The sequence below is a fragment of the Grampus griseus genome (assembly GCF_964374135.1).
Source record: "Grampus griseus genome assembly, chromosome: 1".
Classification (NCBI taxonomy): domain Eukaryota; kingdom Metazoa; phylum Chordata; class Mammalia; order Artiodactyla; family Delphinidae; genus Grampus; species Grampus griseus.
The window spans coordinates 80717377-80735507 of NC_139017.1; the positions used below are offsets into that span (position 1 = coordinate 80717377).

At 46.1% G+C, this 18131-nt stretch overlaps 1 protein-coding gene across 1 annotated transcript; it reads right to left on the bottom strand.

The window, feature by feature from the left end:
• Window positions 1–1314: 1314 nt before the first annotated feature.
• On the bottom strand, window positions 1315–12368 carry CD2 (CD2 molecule). Its single transcript, XM_082654342.1, has 5 exons — window positions 12276–12368; window positions 11832–12137; window positions 7577–7810; window positions 2752–2874; window positions 1315–1663 (listed from the first exon to the last, which is right to left on the bottom strand). The coding sequence occupies exons 1-5, from the start codon at window positions 12334–12336 to the stop codon at window positions 1365–1367; spliced, it is 1023 nt and encodes a 340-aa protein (XP_082510468.1). The 5' UTR covers window positions 12337–12368; the 3' UTR covers window positions 1315–1364.
• Between the last annotated feature and the right edge of the window lie 5763 nt (window positions 12369–18131).

Sequence of the window (18131 nt, forward strand, 5' to 3'; positions counted from 1 at the left end):
CCTTCATTTCTCTTCCTAGGTTGATCTTGTGATGACTGTTACTTGACTGGATTTCATGTTTGAATTTCAGGAAGCTATGGGCTTCCATTCATCATTATTCTTAATAATTAACTCTGGGAGCTAAAACAATGGCTGTTCAGGTTCAGAGAAAAGAACAGTTCAACCCTCCGTGAGCTCTCACAGGAAGTCCTGAATGTACATAGACTTTGTGGTTTAGACCTCAGAGCTTCCTGCCCAAGCCTGACAAGGTTTAGCAAGTCTAAGAAGCTGGGAGAAGGTGGGCGGATGGGACCACAAACAACATGGTACCAACATTTCAAAGCAGGTGCCTTCTCACCACCTATTGTTTTAGAACCTTAACTGTAAACTGTTTTTTTTTTTCTCCCACTTCCCTCAAAGTACAGCTAGCATGACTGCTAGCTGGGGGTGGGGCCTGAACTTTTAATAATGGTCCCTTAAGACTTGGGATTTGCTTCAACCAAGTTGTCTCTTAGCCTGCCCTTCTACATGTTGTCTGCTAGGCTCATGGCACCTTCAGTATTCATGGATTCCCCTCTTTTCAAGGATGGTTCTACAGATCGTGGTGACCATGTCTGAAGAGTCAAGGAAGTGAAACCCAAAATGAGGTTATGTTTTCTGGTGTCTCTTGTTGAAGTGTGTGCACAGAGATTTCAATTCATTGTATAAATCTACCAATAGGCTGTGGGTCCAGCTTTGCAGCTGAGACCTGGGGAGTGGATTCTGGTTGTTCTGGTGGGGATTAAGGTGGCCCAGTTGAAGTGGGATGGCCAAATTTGGTCCTGCCGTCACACCCCACCCACTAGCCTCTTTCTCATTCAGCAGCTCGATGCTGGGCTCCTTTCTACAGCGAGTAGATGCTGGGGTCAAATTCAAGGCATTTGTTTCACTTGTACTCGCGATATGGTGAGCAAGTGTCCACCTAAGAAAACCAAGGGTCTCTCAAGCAGGAAGCTGCTTGTAGCGAGACATGGCCACAGCGACTGCTTGACATCTGACACCGGCACGTGCTCTGAGAGGGAGGGTACGAGAGCTCTAGGATTCTGCGCTCCATCACCCATCATCCTAATGTGTGCACTTTTATTGTTTTTCCCTTCCTGCTGAGGTGGAGATCTGTGAGGAGGCCAGAGACTCCAGACGTCAGACCACATGGCTGAGCTGGAAGGTACAGACATGGCTGTGGCTCCTGGGCTGGGGAGGAGATCATGGTCTGCTTGTAGAGCACACTTGATGGAAGTGTAGGCATGCACACCTGGAGTGGAGAAATTCCACAGTGCCTTTTATGGGAAAGGACGGTTTTTAATCTCTTTTAATTAGAGGAAGAGGACAGCTGCGTCAGGAGACAGTTACGAGTTTTCTTCGACCTCACAGGGAGGTTTCGTTTGAACTCGAGGCTTGGGGAGGGGAGGGCCTTTTTGCAGGTGAACTTGTTTGCCCAGGGTAGGAGGAGCCCTCTTCTTCTGCTGATGCTGGACACGGGGGCCAGGAGGCCTGGGACGATGAGCGGGTGCTTGGGGACGATGACCAGGTATTGGAGGCGTTTGGGACATGGCTGGATTTTGAGGAGTTGAGCCTGGAATTTGGTGGGGCTTCCAGCCCCTTTCCTCAGGGGTCAGTCTCTTCCCTCTTATCTCCATCTCTTCATCTGCAACAATAAAAACCTCGGAAGAGTTTTTCTTGGCAAGATACAATCAAGATCAATATAACTATTTATTGAGTGCCCCTCCTGTGTACAAGATGTCATGCTAGCTGCTCTGGGGGATATGATGAGGAAGCAGAAGCCACCTCTACCCTCTAGAGATTCCAGGCCTTGGGTGGGTAGGGGAGACAGAAATGCCCACCAGAAAAATAGAGGGAGAGCCCAGGGCTTTAGAGACCAGTGGGGGATGGTTTTGTGCCTGGGTCTCCAGGGAGCAGAGAGGGCACTCAGACCCCAGCCCTGCCTCTGAGTCATCCCAGGGATCATGCCCTAGAGCACCTCAGGGTTACAGCCCTTGTAATAGGATCTGAGTAGTCAGACAGGACATTAGTCACTCCCTGCCTTTGGATGGGTCTCTCAGTTAGATCTGCCTTCCCCCCAGTTCTGCTGTCATTCACCCACACTGCTTCGAGTGGCCTGGACGCTCCTTGAGCCAGCTCCTCGCTTATGAGTAACTTTTTCATTCTAGGTGAGTTGTCAGACTGGCCTGATTCAAGGAAGAAACACTCACAGCCCTAACTCCTCCCCTTGGAACAGTGAATTGGAAAGGGGATATAAACATCCAGTTTTAGAACAAGTGTGTTCCTGTGAGTCCCTGATGTCCTGAAATTTTACCTGTATTCCTAGGAGCTTGGTCTTGAACCCACCTTGGCCACACCCTCAGGAGAAGACAAGGTGTTTCTTCACAGAAATTGTGTTTCGAAGCTTATCTTTCTACCCACATAGATATATGTGGCTCATTCAACATATGTCCACACAGCTTTGTACCCAGTCAGCCTCAGGTGGTGGATTCCAATGAGGCCAGCCTGGATGGAGCTTCTCAAAGCTCCCACATTGTTATCACTGAGAATTTGTTTTTCAAAACTCAAGCTAACCACAAAATGGAACAAACTGTAACTGCCGGTTACAGCCCTGACATTCTGAAACTACCCATCTCCATTATTTTCTTTCCAGACTCTCAGTGCCAGACCCATGAGTTGTTTCCACGGGGATTTCACCCAGGCCTGTGGTGGGACAGAAGAGAGGGAGCTTACCATTTCTCCTACTCCTCTGTTTTTTCCTCTTGCTAATGTAGAAAACGAGTAGTGCCACGAAGACAAGGAAGACGGTGCCTCCTCCACAAATGCCGATGATGAGATAGATATCCAGACCTTTCTCTGCAAGAGGAACAGACGTGGGATGGATGGGAGCGTCCTGGGAAGAGGGGCCATTTCGTTGCTCTGGCCGAGGACTCGAGGACTCCTGCCTCCTCTCTTTCAGATAAAAGAGCTTGGTGGGACTTTTCAACCTCAGGGAAGCCAAGCTCATGGAGGCTGTGAACTGGGTCAATACCTGAGCGGGTGCAGGGTCCAGGATAAGCCCTCTCAGAACGTTCCTTGGAGAACTGCTCTCCTGAACCACAAATGCCTGATTCTTCACGTACCAAGCACTGTCCCCTATCAAGGAGAATGTCACAGAAGTTTAGATCTGAGAAAGAGTTTAGAGAAAATCTAGGGTAATCTCTAGTTTCACAGAAAAGGCCCAGAGAGGGAGGATGAGTTGCCTGAGGCCACACAGTATCCATTCCTGAGTGGTTCCTTTAAGCAGCCCCTCGTCTCCATGTTTCTGCACTGTTTTTCTAGCTTCATCTCCGGCTGCCCTCCCACATCATGATTTTTTCTCACCCTCTTGACCAGAAAGTTTCTAAAGACAGGATACATGTTTCACGTGTCCAACCCAGTTCTCTGACCTCAGAGGCAGCACCCCGTCCCAGATTTTCCCTGGCCTGTGAGAGAAACTCAGACACACAGAGAGTTAGCAGCAGCAGTGGACTTGATCTTCAGCTCACAGATCTTCAGCTGCTGTCATGCAATGAGGATAACAACGACCGTGTTAAGAGAAATGGGTTTGAGAGTAGGCTCTTCTAGGCAAGAGCTGTGTGACCTTTGGCAAGTTACTCTACCTCTCTGAGCCTGTTCCTGTCTTTAAAAAATGGAGAGAAGGAACTTATATCACAGGCGGCTGCTGGAAGTCAACCAGATAATGGATGTGAAAGTGCTTTGTAAACTGTAAAACTACACACAAAGATCAGGGTCTGCTCTGACTACAGTTCCGTGCACCGGTGCTTCTGGGAGCTATTTCCCGGGAGGGATGCTGGGCCATCTGCCCTTTAGTGAGTCAACAGCAGTCACAGAGGCAGCAGCTGGGGCCAGGGTTCAGGGGACTCGTACATCTGGAGAACAAATGGAGTTCTGCCCAACATCACAAGGAAACCCTTCTCTAGCCAAACATTCCTGGGAAGATACTGCTGTTCATGAAGCCCAGGATGGGCCCCAGGAGCAAGTCAGAGGCTCAGAAACGAAACGAAACAGGTTTCCAGACTGCGGTGGGTTGTTAATCCTTGCTTTCTTTCCTAAGTCTCCCTCTGACCCACTCTTTGCCTGCCAGTTACACAGCCTCTCTATGCTCTGCGGATGAAGCGGCTTCCATTGGAAAAGCAGGCATAATCATAACCTGCTGTGAAACTGGACCGGGAAAGTTAGGGGGGTCCTTTAGGCTCTGCCTGCTTGGAGGAAGGGCCAGGGCTATTGGAGTCCACCTTGGGCTGAGCCAAGGACTTCCCAGGGTCTGACCTGGGTGCGGGGGGGCATGGGCCTAGGACCAGTTGGGGAGCAGGGACTAAACCATGCAGCCACTAGCTTGTCTTCTCAGAGTCCTCAGGCAGGGCAAGCACACCCCTATCTGGGCACACTTGGGAATGTTGGAGCGCCTTACACAGTCTGTTCACAGATTCGTCCAGCACAGCCTCTGGGGGCTTTCTGCGGGGAATGCTCCAGTGTGTCTCAGAGGCAGCTGTGGCTCTGTCATTGAAAGCTATGTCCTCACAGTCACTAAATCCAGACACACTCCTTCCTGCACTCCCTCTTGGAGATAATGTGCCCACGAGTTTATGTGGTGGAGTCCTTCTTGTGTGTCCAAACCTGCTCCTTCCTCCTACTATTTCGGTTTTAAGTACATGCTCATCTTTTCTGAGCCAAGTGGTTAATCTTGTCATTGCTCCACTCTGCCTTGGCCTTTTAGGATGAAACATCCAGGTCCATTTTAGGGTTTTCAAGAGCAGCCCTGTCCTCCCCAGTCTCCCCCTAGGTATTCCTCCCATCTCTCTAGTGGCCCCTTCCCAGACTGGCTCCCACTCTGTACCACAGAGTAAGGGACAGGAATGCTCCAGTCTTCCAACCTCATCTTCCCCCAAAGCCCTTCTTCCCTCGCTCCATCCCTCATGCACACACATTTTTATACTGGTGGGATCTAGTTAAAATAAGCGTGGAGTAGGGCTGCCAGATAAAACACCGGATGCCCAGTTAAATTTGAAATAAACAACGAATAGTTTTTAGTATAAGTATGTCCCACGCAACACTTGGAACACATTTATACTGTCTCTTTTTATTTGCTAAATCTGGCAGCTCTAATCAAGAGCCTCCTAAAAGGGGATTAAGAGCTTGTGAAGTCGAGGAGGGGCGACTTCACTCACTGTGCCTTAGTGATGGGGGGCACGGAGGGACGGCTGGTGGGCAGACATAGACCTCACAGGAGGTGAAGGGACGCTGGTCTGAGCGTGTGACTGGCAGACTCTAGCATGGTCCCCGCTGAGCCCTGCCTCCTGGTATTCCCGCTGGTGTGAGACCCTTTCTGATTAAATGTGGGCTGGACTTACTGACAGGCTCCTAATGAATAGAATACCGCAGCAGTGATGCACCATCTATCACTCCTGAGATCAAGTACAAAAAGTCCACAGCTTGGGCTTCCCTGGTGGCGCAGTGGTTGTGAGTCTGCCTGCCGATGCAGGGGACACGGGTTCGTGCCCCGGTCCGGGAAGATCCCACGTGCCGCGGAGCGGCTGGGCCCGTGAGCCATGGCCGCTGGGCCTGCGCGTCCGGAGCGTGTGCTCTGCAGCGGGAGAGGCCACAACAGTGAGAAGCCCGCGTACCGCAAAAAAAAAAAAAAAAAAAGGTTGCTCTGGGGGAAGTAGCTGCCATATTGTAAGGCAGCCCAATGCCGCCTCCGTGAGTGAACTTGGACATGGATGCTCCCCCAGTAGTGCTTGCACCTGACTGACATGACTGCAGCCCCTGCCTGTGTCTTTTTTTTTTTTTTTTTTTTTTTTTGCGGTACGCGGGCCTCTCACTGTTGTGGCCTCTCCCGTTGTGGAGCACAGGCTCCGGACGCGCAGGCTCAGCGGCCATGGCTCACGGGCCCAGCCGCTCCGCGGCACGTGGGATCCTCGAGGACGGGGGCACGAACCCGTGTCCCCTGCATTGGCAGGCAGACGCTCAACCACTGCACCACCAGGAAAGGCCCCTGCCTGTGTCTTGATTACGGCTTCATGAAAGACTCTGAGCCAGAAACATCCAGTTAAGTCACTCCCAGATTCATGTCCCACAGAAACTGTGAGATAATAACTGCTTGTGTTTTAAGCCACTAAATGTGGGGTTGTTTGTTATGCAGCAACTGATAACTAATTCAAAATGTATATTAAAATGTCTCACTTCTGATTTCACACCAGCTCAGGGCTGCTTCCTAGGGTCACTGACCAGCCATACTCACTATAGAAACTCAGAGCCTCTGGCCAAATAACTATCTTTTGTGCTCAGTTTCCTGTCGGGGGGTTGACTAGACAGCAGTGGAGACATAATCCCAGAGTAGCAGATGAGTAGACTCTTGGGGATCACAGGGCTCATCTTCTTTGTGGACCAGGAGGCTGAAGCCCGGAAAGGGGAAGGAACTCTGTCCAGGTCGTCCCTATATATTTGGACAGACCCAAACTAGAAGCCAAGACTCCTGGCTCCCAGAGCAGGCCACCTTTCAAAAATTACTTCTAGGGCTTCCCTGGTGGTGCAATGGTTGAGAGTCCGCCTGCCGATGCAGGGGACACGTGTTCGTGCCCCAGTCCGGGAAGATCCCACGTGCCGCGGAGCAACTGGGCCCATGCACCACAACTACTGAGCCTGTGCTGTAGAGCCCACGAGCCACAACTGCTGAAGCCCTCGCACCTAGAACCCAGGTTCCACAACAAGAGAAGCCACCGCAGTGAGAAGCCCACGCACCACAACAAAGAGTAGCCCCTGCTCGCCGCAACTAGAGAAAGCCCACACACAGCAGCGAAGACCCAACACAGCCAAAAATAAATAAATTTATTAAAAAAAATTACTTCTAGGGGTCACATGAGGCTGGTGGTCCAGGGAAGAGCTTAGACTCTTGAAGTTTCAGAACTTTCTGGTGCTGGGCTGTCTGCTCTGAGGCAGTGAGAGCATTGCCCACCTGTGTTCATGGTCCTCCCTGGCCTCGAGCTCTTCTTCCCCCCAAGCCTCTAACTCCCAGGGTTTCTACAGCCCTTCTGCACCTGCCCCTGATAGGAGGTGCCAGCCATCTCCCCTCCAGAAAGGAATCTTTTTTGCTCCCTTCTCCATTATTGCCCTAGGAGCCACAATCATGGTCACTGACTAGCTGAGGGATCGTGGGCCAGTCAGCTTGCCTCTCTGGGAAGTGGCGGTCTGTGTGAGATCACCGTCACAGCTCCTTTTATCTCTTCAACTCGGCAATTCTTCCTCCTAGCAGAGAATCTTTTTCATTGCCTGAGGTTATACCATGCTCTCTGAGAAGATTCCCAAGATGGGCAACCATAGAGCACTACCTCCTCTCTCCTCTAGGACTTCCCTTGAAGATTTCCGGGGAAAAGGGGATATGTTTTCAGTCCTCACCCTGAGCCGAGCATGCCTCCTAGCCCAAGCACCCAGGCCCTGGAGCGGTCCTCTGCTGTGGGCCTCAAAGGCCGTGTTTGTGAAGTGAACTTGGGGTGTCTGACCAGTGCCCACCACGCACCTGAACAGCTGATGGTCACCGTGCTCGTTTGGGCACCGACATTGTTACTCGCCACGCAGTTGAATGATTCAGTCCGTTTGCTCTTCAACTTGTATGTGATGACCTTCTGATGACTTTCTTTGATACGGGTCTCATTTATAAACAGTTTTAATTGAGGGTCACTTCCTTTTGCTACCTCGCAGATCAGGGTTCTGTTGGTACAACTCCAGGAAATTACAGGTTTTGAGACCATCTCTGAAAAGAAAAGAAAGATTCAATTCATATTAGGCCATTTACTGATTGTAAAAGACATACCTATTTATAGAGGGGAAATTGAGTTAGTTTGGGACCAGAAAAAATTTCAAAGATCCCTAGCAATTTTCAAAAACCATTTCTATTTCATTTTATTTATACAGCACATTCACAACAAATTTATTTCTGATATTTACAGATATATTATATCAGTAAAAGATACATCATATCACAGGCTTATGTGCTGTCTTAGACCTTAAAATGTTTTCACATATAGGATATCCTTTCATCCCAACAGAGAGGCACATGTTTTTCTTCTTGTTTACAGATGAAGCACCCAAGGCTCTGAGAGGTTAAATGGACAGTCCAAGGGCACCCACTAATAAATGGCAAATCAGGAGAGGAGCTCACCCTTCCAAATCCAAGTTCAGTAGTACGGGTAAGAGGTTTACCACACCCTGCTCCCCATATGCTCAGGAGCCTGTGAGGGATAGCGGGGTGGGGGCAATGCTTTAAGAGCAGCTGGGAACTTGTCCCTGGAGGACTGGTACATGTGTAGCCTGGGGCCTTGGTCACAAATGAAGCAGCAGGTCCTGGGAGCAGGGGGTCAGGTGTGCAGTTCAAGCTCTGGAGGGAGAGAACGCCTTCAGTGTCCCAGAGCTGCTGGACCTCACCACTGGACCTCACTGGACCTCATCCACAAGAGAAGGATAAGAAAGACATTCCCCACCTATCACAGCAGGGATGACATGTGACAAAGCTCTGGCACACTGACAGGTACTGACAATATTGGTGGTAGTTGTTGTAATCGTAATCATACACGCCCTGCCTCTCCTTTTCTGACATGATAACATTCGAAGGCTGCGTCATGAAAGAAAAAGCCCTGGCCTTGGTGTCAGTTGGGCTGGATCCAAATCCTACTCCACCACTTGCGAGCCGTGTGACCAACTTCTGCCCTTTTTCTCATCCTTCCCTCTCTTTCCTCAGACTTGCCACTTTCCTCTCTCAGCATCCTTCCATTCTTTATGCAGATGGATAGCTTTTTTTTTTTTTTCTGATTTCCTCCCTCCCAGACAATAATATCTTCCCCATGAACTTTCTCACCAAATTTCATTTCCGTCCCAAAATATAGGCAGGCAGAAATTAAGGGTTTTCTTTTTCCCATCCCGGGATTCGGTGTGACCCAGAATGAAGAGGATGGAAAAACATCACCATATACAAGAAGACAGGGTCAGTGCATACCCTAGGGGTTGAGTCAAGGAGTTTGCTTGTGTTTTCAAAATGGAAATACTCTTTTTTTATTTATAACAGTAAATCACATCACTGCAAAAATTGATAAAATACCAAAAAAGTTTCAAGAAGATTAAAAACCACTTGCAATTCTACTACCCAGAGTCAATAATTATTAATGTTTCGCTGCATCCCTTTAACAAATGTTTTCTATGCCATGCATACCACATATAAATAGTGTTCTAGAAACTAAAACTGGATCATAGTTTTTTTAGTCTGCTTGTTTTCCTTTAATGATCTATTATGAAATTCTTTTAGGAACACCAATAAATATACACTTTCATCATCTTCTTAAATGATCTATTCTTGATTTAATTAATAAGTTCCTAACTGCTGGGGACTTTAAGATCCTTTCCAGTATTTCACTGATATGAACCACCCAGAGATGAGGAGCCACTCGAAGTCATATCTTTACATACATCCTCTCTGTAAGATACTTTCCTACAAGAGGCATGGTTGGATCCTGTGGGGCACGTCTCACAGATGAGGCTCTTTGATTCCAGGTTGCTAGGACAAAATCCTTCTCCACTAACATCTGCTTTTGAGGGGCCTTCCACTGGTTCCTCAGCTGGCAGCAGCAGCCCCCTCCTTAAGGAGCTGTGGGTACCAAGGTTGGAGACTGAGAAGCATGGAGGAACTAAGAGATGGGGAGAGCACGAGCACTGAGGAGTCAAGTATAGTGTTCCAGGTGCCCAAGGCACCTATGTTTAGTTGTCTCCCTGAAGCCTTGTCCCACGGAATAGCCGATAGTTATTATTATGAAAATCAGACTCAGAGCAGACAGAGAATTTGTCCAGGGTCATGTGGCAGGAAATGGTGCCTGGACCCACAAATTGACACGCTGTGTGACATTCACACACACACACACACACACACACACACAATGAGATGGCTGCTGTGTCATGGAAAGATCTGTGTCTTTTGGCAAAGGAGTGAAGGTTTATTTTTGAGGTCATGAAAGCATTCTAAAATTGATTGTGGTCATGGTTGTACAACTCTGTAAATATACTACAAGCCATGGAATCATGGCTGAATTTTATAGTATGTGAATTATACCACAATAAAGCTGTTTGGGGGTTGGGTGGGGGAATGTCACCGTTCTTGCTAAAACTAGCCTTGGGTTTGGATCCTGACTTTGCTCCTGTCAAGCCACTTCCGTTTCCTTATAGATAGTAAGGGGATAATAACAGCTGCCTCTCAGGATTGGTGGGAACCTTAAATAAGATCCTGTAGCAAAGCACGTGGCATCTCACTGGTAACCATTACTACCACTGCAGTACCAAAGGGAACATGAATGTGAAGCTCAAGTTCAAAACGGGACACTCGAGCCCATGCTGGCGGAGTCACGACATCTGTGGTTCCCAGAGCCCACAAGCAGAAGTCCCTTCTGGCTCCATTCTGTCTCGCCCCATTTCTGGAATGTACTCTCCGTCCTGGTGCAGGTCCAGGTATGGAAAGTTGTCATTTGCAGAGGAGCTGACAATGTCTGTGACTGTTGGAGGGGGGCTGCTACCAGTTCCGAGCGCTCAAGAACAGGGCTGGATGGTGACTCTCGGTAGGAGGAGGGGGCCCGTCCTATGGCAGCGTTTCCTGTGCAAAGCACGGAAAGGCTTATTTGCTCACTGAATCTCTCACTGTGCTCACGCTGGGGTTCCTGTCTTCCTCTCCAAGCTAAGTACAGCTTCCTCTTCTCACTTTCATCCACACCCAGCCAAGTGACCCCTGGACTTCTGACTTCATTTTCACTTCCATTCTATTGTACATTCTCTTCCCTGTCTCCCAGACTCAAGCCACTTTGCTCATCCTTTCTCCACACATGACCCCCGACGTCATCGTTCTTTAGGCATTTTATAGGCACCCTTTAGTCTAGGCCACTAGTGATCAGCTTTGGCTGCTCATTAAAATCACCTGGGGAGTTTAGCACCTACGATGCCCAGGCCCTGCACCAAGAAACGCTGATTAAATTGGTCTGGGATGGGACTCAGCACTGGTAACTTTAATAGCACCTCAGCTGATTCCAATGTGAAACCTGAATTGAGTGTCACCGACCAGCCCTTCCCTACTTCACCTGGAGTAAAGCAGCAGCTTCCTAGCTAGGCTTCAAGCTTCCATCTTCAATAGCTACTACTACCCTCCCAGTACACGCAGAGACATACAAAGCCACACCTTGTGTATTTTCTACAGATATCAGCAACAATCATCTTCCACCTTTGATCATGCCGATGTTGAGCTGATTAGAAACAAGGGCTGTTCATCCTTAAGTTCATCATTTCCAGCCCTTTTCTGCCTTACAATTACTCCTTCAGGACATCCTGGCTTGAAATTGTCTCTCTGGATGGAAGACCCACTGCCCTCCAGTCAGCCTCCCCTTCCCAGTCTCGTACCTAGCTTGCCCTTCAGCATCCACCTGGAACGGCCACCTTTTTCTTCTGCCCACCTGTTCCCCTCTTCGTGATTAACGCAGGATCTTAATCCAGATCCTTCACTCAACCCTGTATCCCCGCAGCCTCTGAAGAGAGAGTTTGAGGTATGTAGACTTGAGGGTCTATTAGCTGTGGATTCCATCTCTCTCACAGGACTGGAGTCTGCACCGAGGTAGGAGGGATGCATTCGATTTCCTTTAGGGCTCCCCCAAGGCCAAGGTCAGGGCTGGGGACATTTCATAAATGCTATTCCTCCACTTGCTAAATAGCGCCCATACTGAGATGGAGGAATTTAGGGGACAGAGACTTACCTTGAACCTTCAAATCAAATGCTTTCTCCAATATGTTTTTTCCATTCAAATCATATACAGATACTGTGTAGACGTCGCTATCATTTCTCTTCAGAGCTTTAATTTTCAGAGTTCCATTTTTTAACATCACATACGTGTCCGTTATCTGGTAAGGTGGCTTGTCTTGTTTTAATTGTGCAATCTTGATTTTGTTTTTGTCCCATCGTGTATCTGCTACCCCATCATTCATTTGAAAACCAGGAATGTCCAGGTTGATGTCATGATCCAGGCAACCCCAGATGACTTCAGTATTTTCAGAGACCTCACCTACAAAAAACAAGAAAGTTACTGAGGTAGCTCACTGCCGAGGAAAGCTGGGCTGTGACCTCTCTGACTCTTGCACTCACTTCAGGGTTGCCAAAGAAGCTTCTAATGGTGACAGTGGAGACCCACGCACCAACTTACCTTTGGTGGAAACAGTGAAAATCAGAAGGAAGCTGGTTAAGGTTTTACATGTGAGGCTCATCTTTGGCGTTAGTTTCCTTCTTGTGATTCTGAGCTCTTCTTTAAAAAGGAACTGAAATAACACCAGTGGAATCCACTCCCTGAGAGCTTAACCACGTGGCTCTCCTTTTTGCTTCTTTACAGTGACATAGAAAACAGACACACACACATGCGTGCGTGCACACACATACAAAACCTGGCTGATGTGCTCCTTTGCCAAAGCGGGTGTATTTATGAGTGTGTGTCTTCTTATAACATTTTAATCCTCACAACAACCTTGAGTGGGTTTTATTATTCCCGTCGAAGAGAAAAGGAACTAAGAGGCTAAATAAATCACACAGGATCCCCCTTTAGTTAACAAGGAGCCAAATTCAACCATACGGCCCATCTTCTATCTGTTCTGCTGTAATGTCCCTAACAGGACCACATAGAAATATAGGTAAATGTTTGTAAGTGAATAGCTAGCAGAATACAATCATTTATTCCATGATTACAAATACTGGAAAATGTATACATACTAAACAATTACGAAAGTGGATTTTTTCTCTTTCTCAAAAGGCATTTTAAATGTTCTAAGACTGTTTATGTGATTAAAAAGAAACAAATACAAATTGAGTCTCAGCTGTGAATGCTTGAAATCCCCAAATCTTATGTTTAGCATACATTTTATAGCTATATTGAAATTCACAGATAGGTAAATAAAAAATTGTTCCAAAACAAACAAAAATGCCTTGAGACTATGAAATGCTATTAAACAATCAGAACAAATCATCCAAGAAACATTTAAGATGGTTAACACTGTAGATGGTTAAGGAAAGGAAGAGATAAGGAGAAAAAAGAGAAGTGCTAGAGGACAGGAGAAAGACAGAGGAGAGAAACGTGTGAGACAGGGAGAGAAACAGAGATGCACTGATGGACACAACCAGAAAAAGAGGCACAGAGAGACCCAGCTATAGAGAGAGGAGCACCCAGTTACAGATTTCCAATGTAAAATTCCAGCCTTATGATTCTTTAGGATAGAGTGAGCAAAAATCTTAAAAATTGTGCTTGTTTTCTGTTTCAACTTTAGGTGCAACTGTGGATGTCCTGTCTCAGAAAGTTGCCCAGGAAATGAAAGTAAGTCGAAACAATGAATCTCAACCACTGGGCAAAAGGAAGCCTGAATAGGATATTTACCTCACAATTGTGTGGCAAATCCCTAATTCACATCATCCACAAAAATAGAACGCAGTTGGATTACATTTTTAAATGTTAAAAGTATAACACAGTGCTACAGCAAAACAGTATGGAAGGATATTTTCATGCCTTTGAGTATGGAAGGCCTACCTACATATACTATAGGTTCCAAAAGTATTAATAAAGAAAAGATGGACACAGCTATGTAAAAATGTAATACTGAAGTATAGGCAAAGAGATGATGAACAAAATGAAAAGAATGACAGAAAAATTTGCCATATATATGAAAAATTATTAATATCCAAAGTATATAAATTATTCCTATCAATCAAAAAGACAAATGAAATTCAGTTTTTAAAATGAGCAAAGGATATAAATGAGCAGTTTATAGAAGAAAAACTTTATAGAAAAAAGTGTCAATAAATGTATGAGAAGCCATCTAATGTTACATATATATATATTATAGCCATAAAACACCATTTTCACAATCAGATTGACAAAGTTAGAAAAGATAGTGATTTACATTATTGGCACGAATGTAGGGAGAAACAGGCACCTTCATAGAATATTAGAGAGAGTATATAAAGCCATACCTCCCATGGGGTGGAATTTGGAAAATTTCATTAAACTTTAAAATATATGTATTTTTTACCTAGTAATTTTAACGTGAGAAATCTATCCTTCACAAATACTTGCATAAACGTGCAAAAATCCTGTTCAAGGATGTTTGTTATAGTGTTTTTTTGTAATAAAAATTTTCAAACAACTAAAATTATGGTATATTCACACTATGAAATATTGAATAACAGTTAAAATAGAACGAAGTAGCCCTAAAAGTAAGAATATATTATATCATTATTATATTATATTATATTATATCACATGTAATAGTGTATGCATAGGAAAAAGTCTGTAAGGACTCATGCCAAACCTTTAACAGTGTTTCCCCTCTCAGGACTAAAATTTGGAAGCGGAAGAAAGGAAACTTTTACTTTTTACTTTATCAACTTCTGTGAAGTGAGAAATTTTGATAATGAATACATTAATTTTGTAATAAAAAGTTTTTTTGATAGAGGGTGCTTAAGACACATGTTTTCTCAAAAGTATGTGCAGATCCTGAGAAGCAATTATCATCTAGCTTCCTTGCTTGTAAGTGGCTAACTCACTGGCCAGCTGCCAACGTCAGCCTCTGAAGGTCTGGTCCAGACGATGTGGTGACCGCCATGGTGTTACCTATTTCAGCTTTCCTGATAGTTTTCCTAGGCTCTCATGGAGCAAGTGGAGAGCAACTTTCTGTTCTTTTTAAAACGTTAATCCTGCTCCTCTCACATCTTTCTTAATTCTGAATGACGAATGAGCTGGACTTCAAAGGGCAGAAACTGAAAAAGAAAGGGATCGATAAATCTATGTAAAATTTTAAAATTTTGTACATAAAAAGCCCTAAAAACCATTAAAAGACAAAGTACTAAAGGGGGCAAATTATCTGCAAGATATATAACAAAGTTTAATATCCTTAAAATTGAATTTTTTATGTAAATGTAGAAAGAAAGTGTAGAAAAAACACCTTGATATTAAATTTGGTTAAAGTTGTCAAAGGGACAATTCACAAAAAAAGAAATACAACTGAATAAGCTTATGAAAATGTAGTCAATTTATTAATAAAGCAATGTAAATTTTAACATAGATGCATTTTTCATCTTTTTTTTAAAAAAATAATCTATACAGTGTTAATGATAGTAAAAACAGAAATTCTTGAATATGGACAGTAGAAATGCAAACAGGTGTAGAGTTTCTGGTGGACAGTTTGTCAGTGTGAATCAGAAGCGTCAAAAATATTCATATTTTGACCTAGCAAGTCCACAAGAATGATTTTATCTTAAGGAAATAATGAAAGACTTACAAGACTTGGCTGAAAGTTTATATCTTGTAGCATTTTTTCTAAGTCAAAATTGCAGATGATTTAAATTTTTTTTTTTTTTTTTTGTGCGGTACACGGGCCTCTCACTGTTGTGGCCTCTCTGGTCGCGGAGCACAGGCTCTGGACGCGCAGGCTCAGCGGCCATGGCTCACGGGCCTAGCTGCTCCACGGCATGTGGGATCCTCCCGGACCGGGGCACGAACCCGCGTCCCCTAGCATCGGCAGGCGGATTCCCAACCACTGCGCCACCAGGGAAGCCCCCCAGAGAATATTTAATTGTGGTATACCAATGATGATAGTGGCAACTCTTTGACAATTAGTCAACTCACTCAGCTGCATCTAAAGTACCTGCCCAGTTCAGGGTAATAAAACTGGCATCGGTTTAAATATTTGAAAGGAGGAAATTTGTTAAACAAATCATGATATGGACAAAAACTGAATATGGAAAAAAAAAAGGTCACGATAAAAAATGTAATCCCATTTTTGTTTCTCAAAATGTGTGTGCTGGGTGTGTGTCTTTTGGAAGGATGTCCACCAGGGTGTTGATCTCTGCGCGTGGGATAATGGCTATTGTTCTGTTGTCCTTGTTTGTTGCTGCTATTCTAACATTTCCGAATTGAATATATATTGCTATTCAATTGATTTCTTTTTAATTCTAAGTGGGCCTCCCACTTAGGTAAAACCTCCCAGTACTGAGGGTGGGTGCAGTTCCTACCCTCCTGTATGTGAGCTTCCGGGGAAAATCCACTGATGACTCATTCCAAATTTTCCCTCTCCAACGTCACTGCCCTCTAGGGGCTGTCTCTTGTTCTGTCTTCATTGACTCTTCCTACCCAAACTAATACTCCTGGGGAAATAGTCTAAGAGGGAAGGGAGTAAGAAGCAGAGGAGGAAGGGGCGGAAGAAGACGTTTCCAGAGATTTCACTCTAGGACCAATCCCTATACCCTGACTACTGAAATACCTTTTGTCCTCACTCCTGCCTCCCTCAAGTTGTGTCAAGGTAATGCGCTCGAGAGAGAATCAGGTTGTGTTCACGCTGCAGCAGTTCACGCCCAACCAAATGTCCTGAATTGTCAGATTTTAGAGCAGCAGGAAATTCAGGAAGCGATCTGGTCTCCTCTCTGCATTTCAGCTGAGGGTCTTGAGCTCAGGGAGGTTCTAGGGTGTGTCTTTCCGCCTTGTCCAAGTCAGCAGCCTAATGCCCAGCTTCTGGGACACTGTCTGTTACCCACTGAGACCTCAGGGTCATCTTTGCCTCCCACCCCTCGTGTGCTTCTTCAACTTAGGAAACACTATGGCCAGCCTCGCTTTCCTACTTAACATACATCTCCTCTCTTTGGTACCACTGCTCGTGCCCTGGTTATACCTTCCCACAAGCTCAGGTGAGAAACACGAAAAAGGAGGTAAGCAGGTTGCATTTTATACTAAAAACTGAGTGTGCCGTGGCTTCAGTGAGGATCAGAAAGGCCACCGCGTGTGTGTGTGTGTGTGTGTGTGTGTGTGTGTGTGTGTGTGTGTTTGCAGCCTGGTCCTGCTGTTACTCAGCTTGGCTGTGTATCTGGGTGGTCACATCAGAATCGGCATCAATCCGCAGCCATTTTCACTGCCAGGCAGCGAGTGGGTCTCCTCCCAAAGGCAGCCTCGTGCAGACAGCCGCCGATGCATATTCCACGTAGGGAGACCTCCATCTCTGAGCGCCAAGTCCTCTGCCAGGTGTTATCTCCTCTGAGGCAAGAACTGAGTTTTCTTTTCCTTTGGAGTTTCCCACCCACACAGCAGGCAGGAGAGAATCAACCCACAGAGACAGTTCCTGTGTGAAGTCTGGATACCTGAAATGAGAGTCATTCAGCCTGGAAGTCCCCCACGGGGCAGGGAGGGGGCTGGGGGGGCCGTAAAGGCCTCTGAGAGAAGGGATACACTATGTCTATGTACGTCACTAGTTGTATAATCACATGATTACAGAGAAAAGAGATTTGTGCCAAACAGAGCTGGCCCACGCATACTAGTTATACAGACCTAGGCATGCAGTTTCAGCTTGTGAGCCTCAGTTTCCACGTTTGTGAAAGACGACAAAGGCTCCATCCTCAAGCTTATTGTGAGTCAGATGAAGTGATGTGTGTCCAGTGTCTAGGGCAGTGCCTGGCCCCGAGGAGATCCTCGACAAACATCACCTCTCCTGTTTGCCACTATGTTCCTGATAAACGGGTCTACTTCAGAGAATAAGGGGCGGGGACAAAACTGAGAAGCTTTGCCTTCAGAAATTAGCTGGGAGAGCTGGAGGCTCTCAGGGTTTCGGAATACTTTCCAGCAAGAAAGTTGCGGATTAAGACCAACAAGAGCTAGGAAACTATAAGATTTCTTAGGGCACGTATTGCTTTGCTCTGCTTTTTATTTTTGTAGCCTTCTTCCCCGTACTTATTTCTCAGGGCTGCTGAGCTAGAACGCCAGCAGGACCTGTGAGTTTGTGATAGAAGAAGCAGTGAAACAGAGCGCTTCTCAGCTGCTAGGCTTGGGGACACGAGCCCAGGGAACAAGAAGACGGTACTGGCTGCAGAGTAGGGGAAAAGACTGAGGGCCAGCACCTGAGAAGAACAGGATGGAGACACCGGCTGGCCTAGGCCCTGAGAAGGGTCCACGGTGGCTGGAAGTCCATGTAACTCTCCCACAAACAGCAAGAACGCAGTAAATGCTGGTTGCATGAACAACTGAATAGAGAAGGTA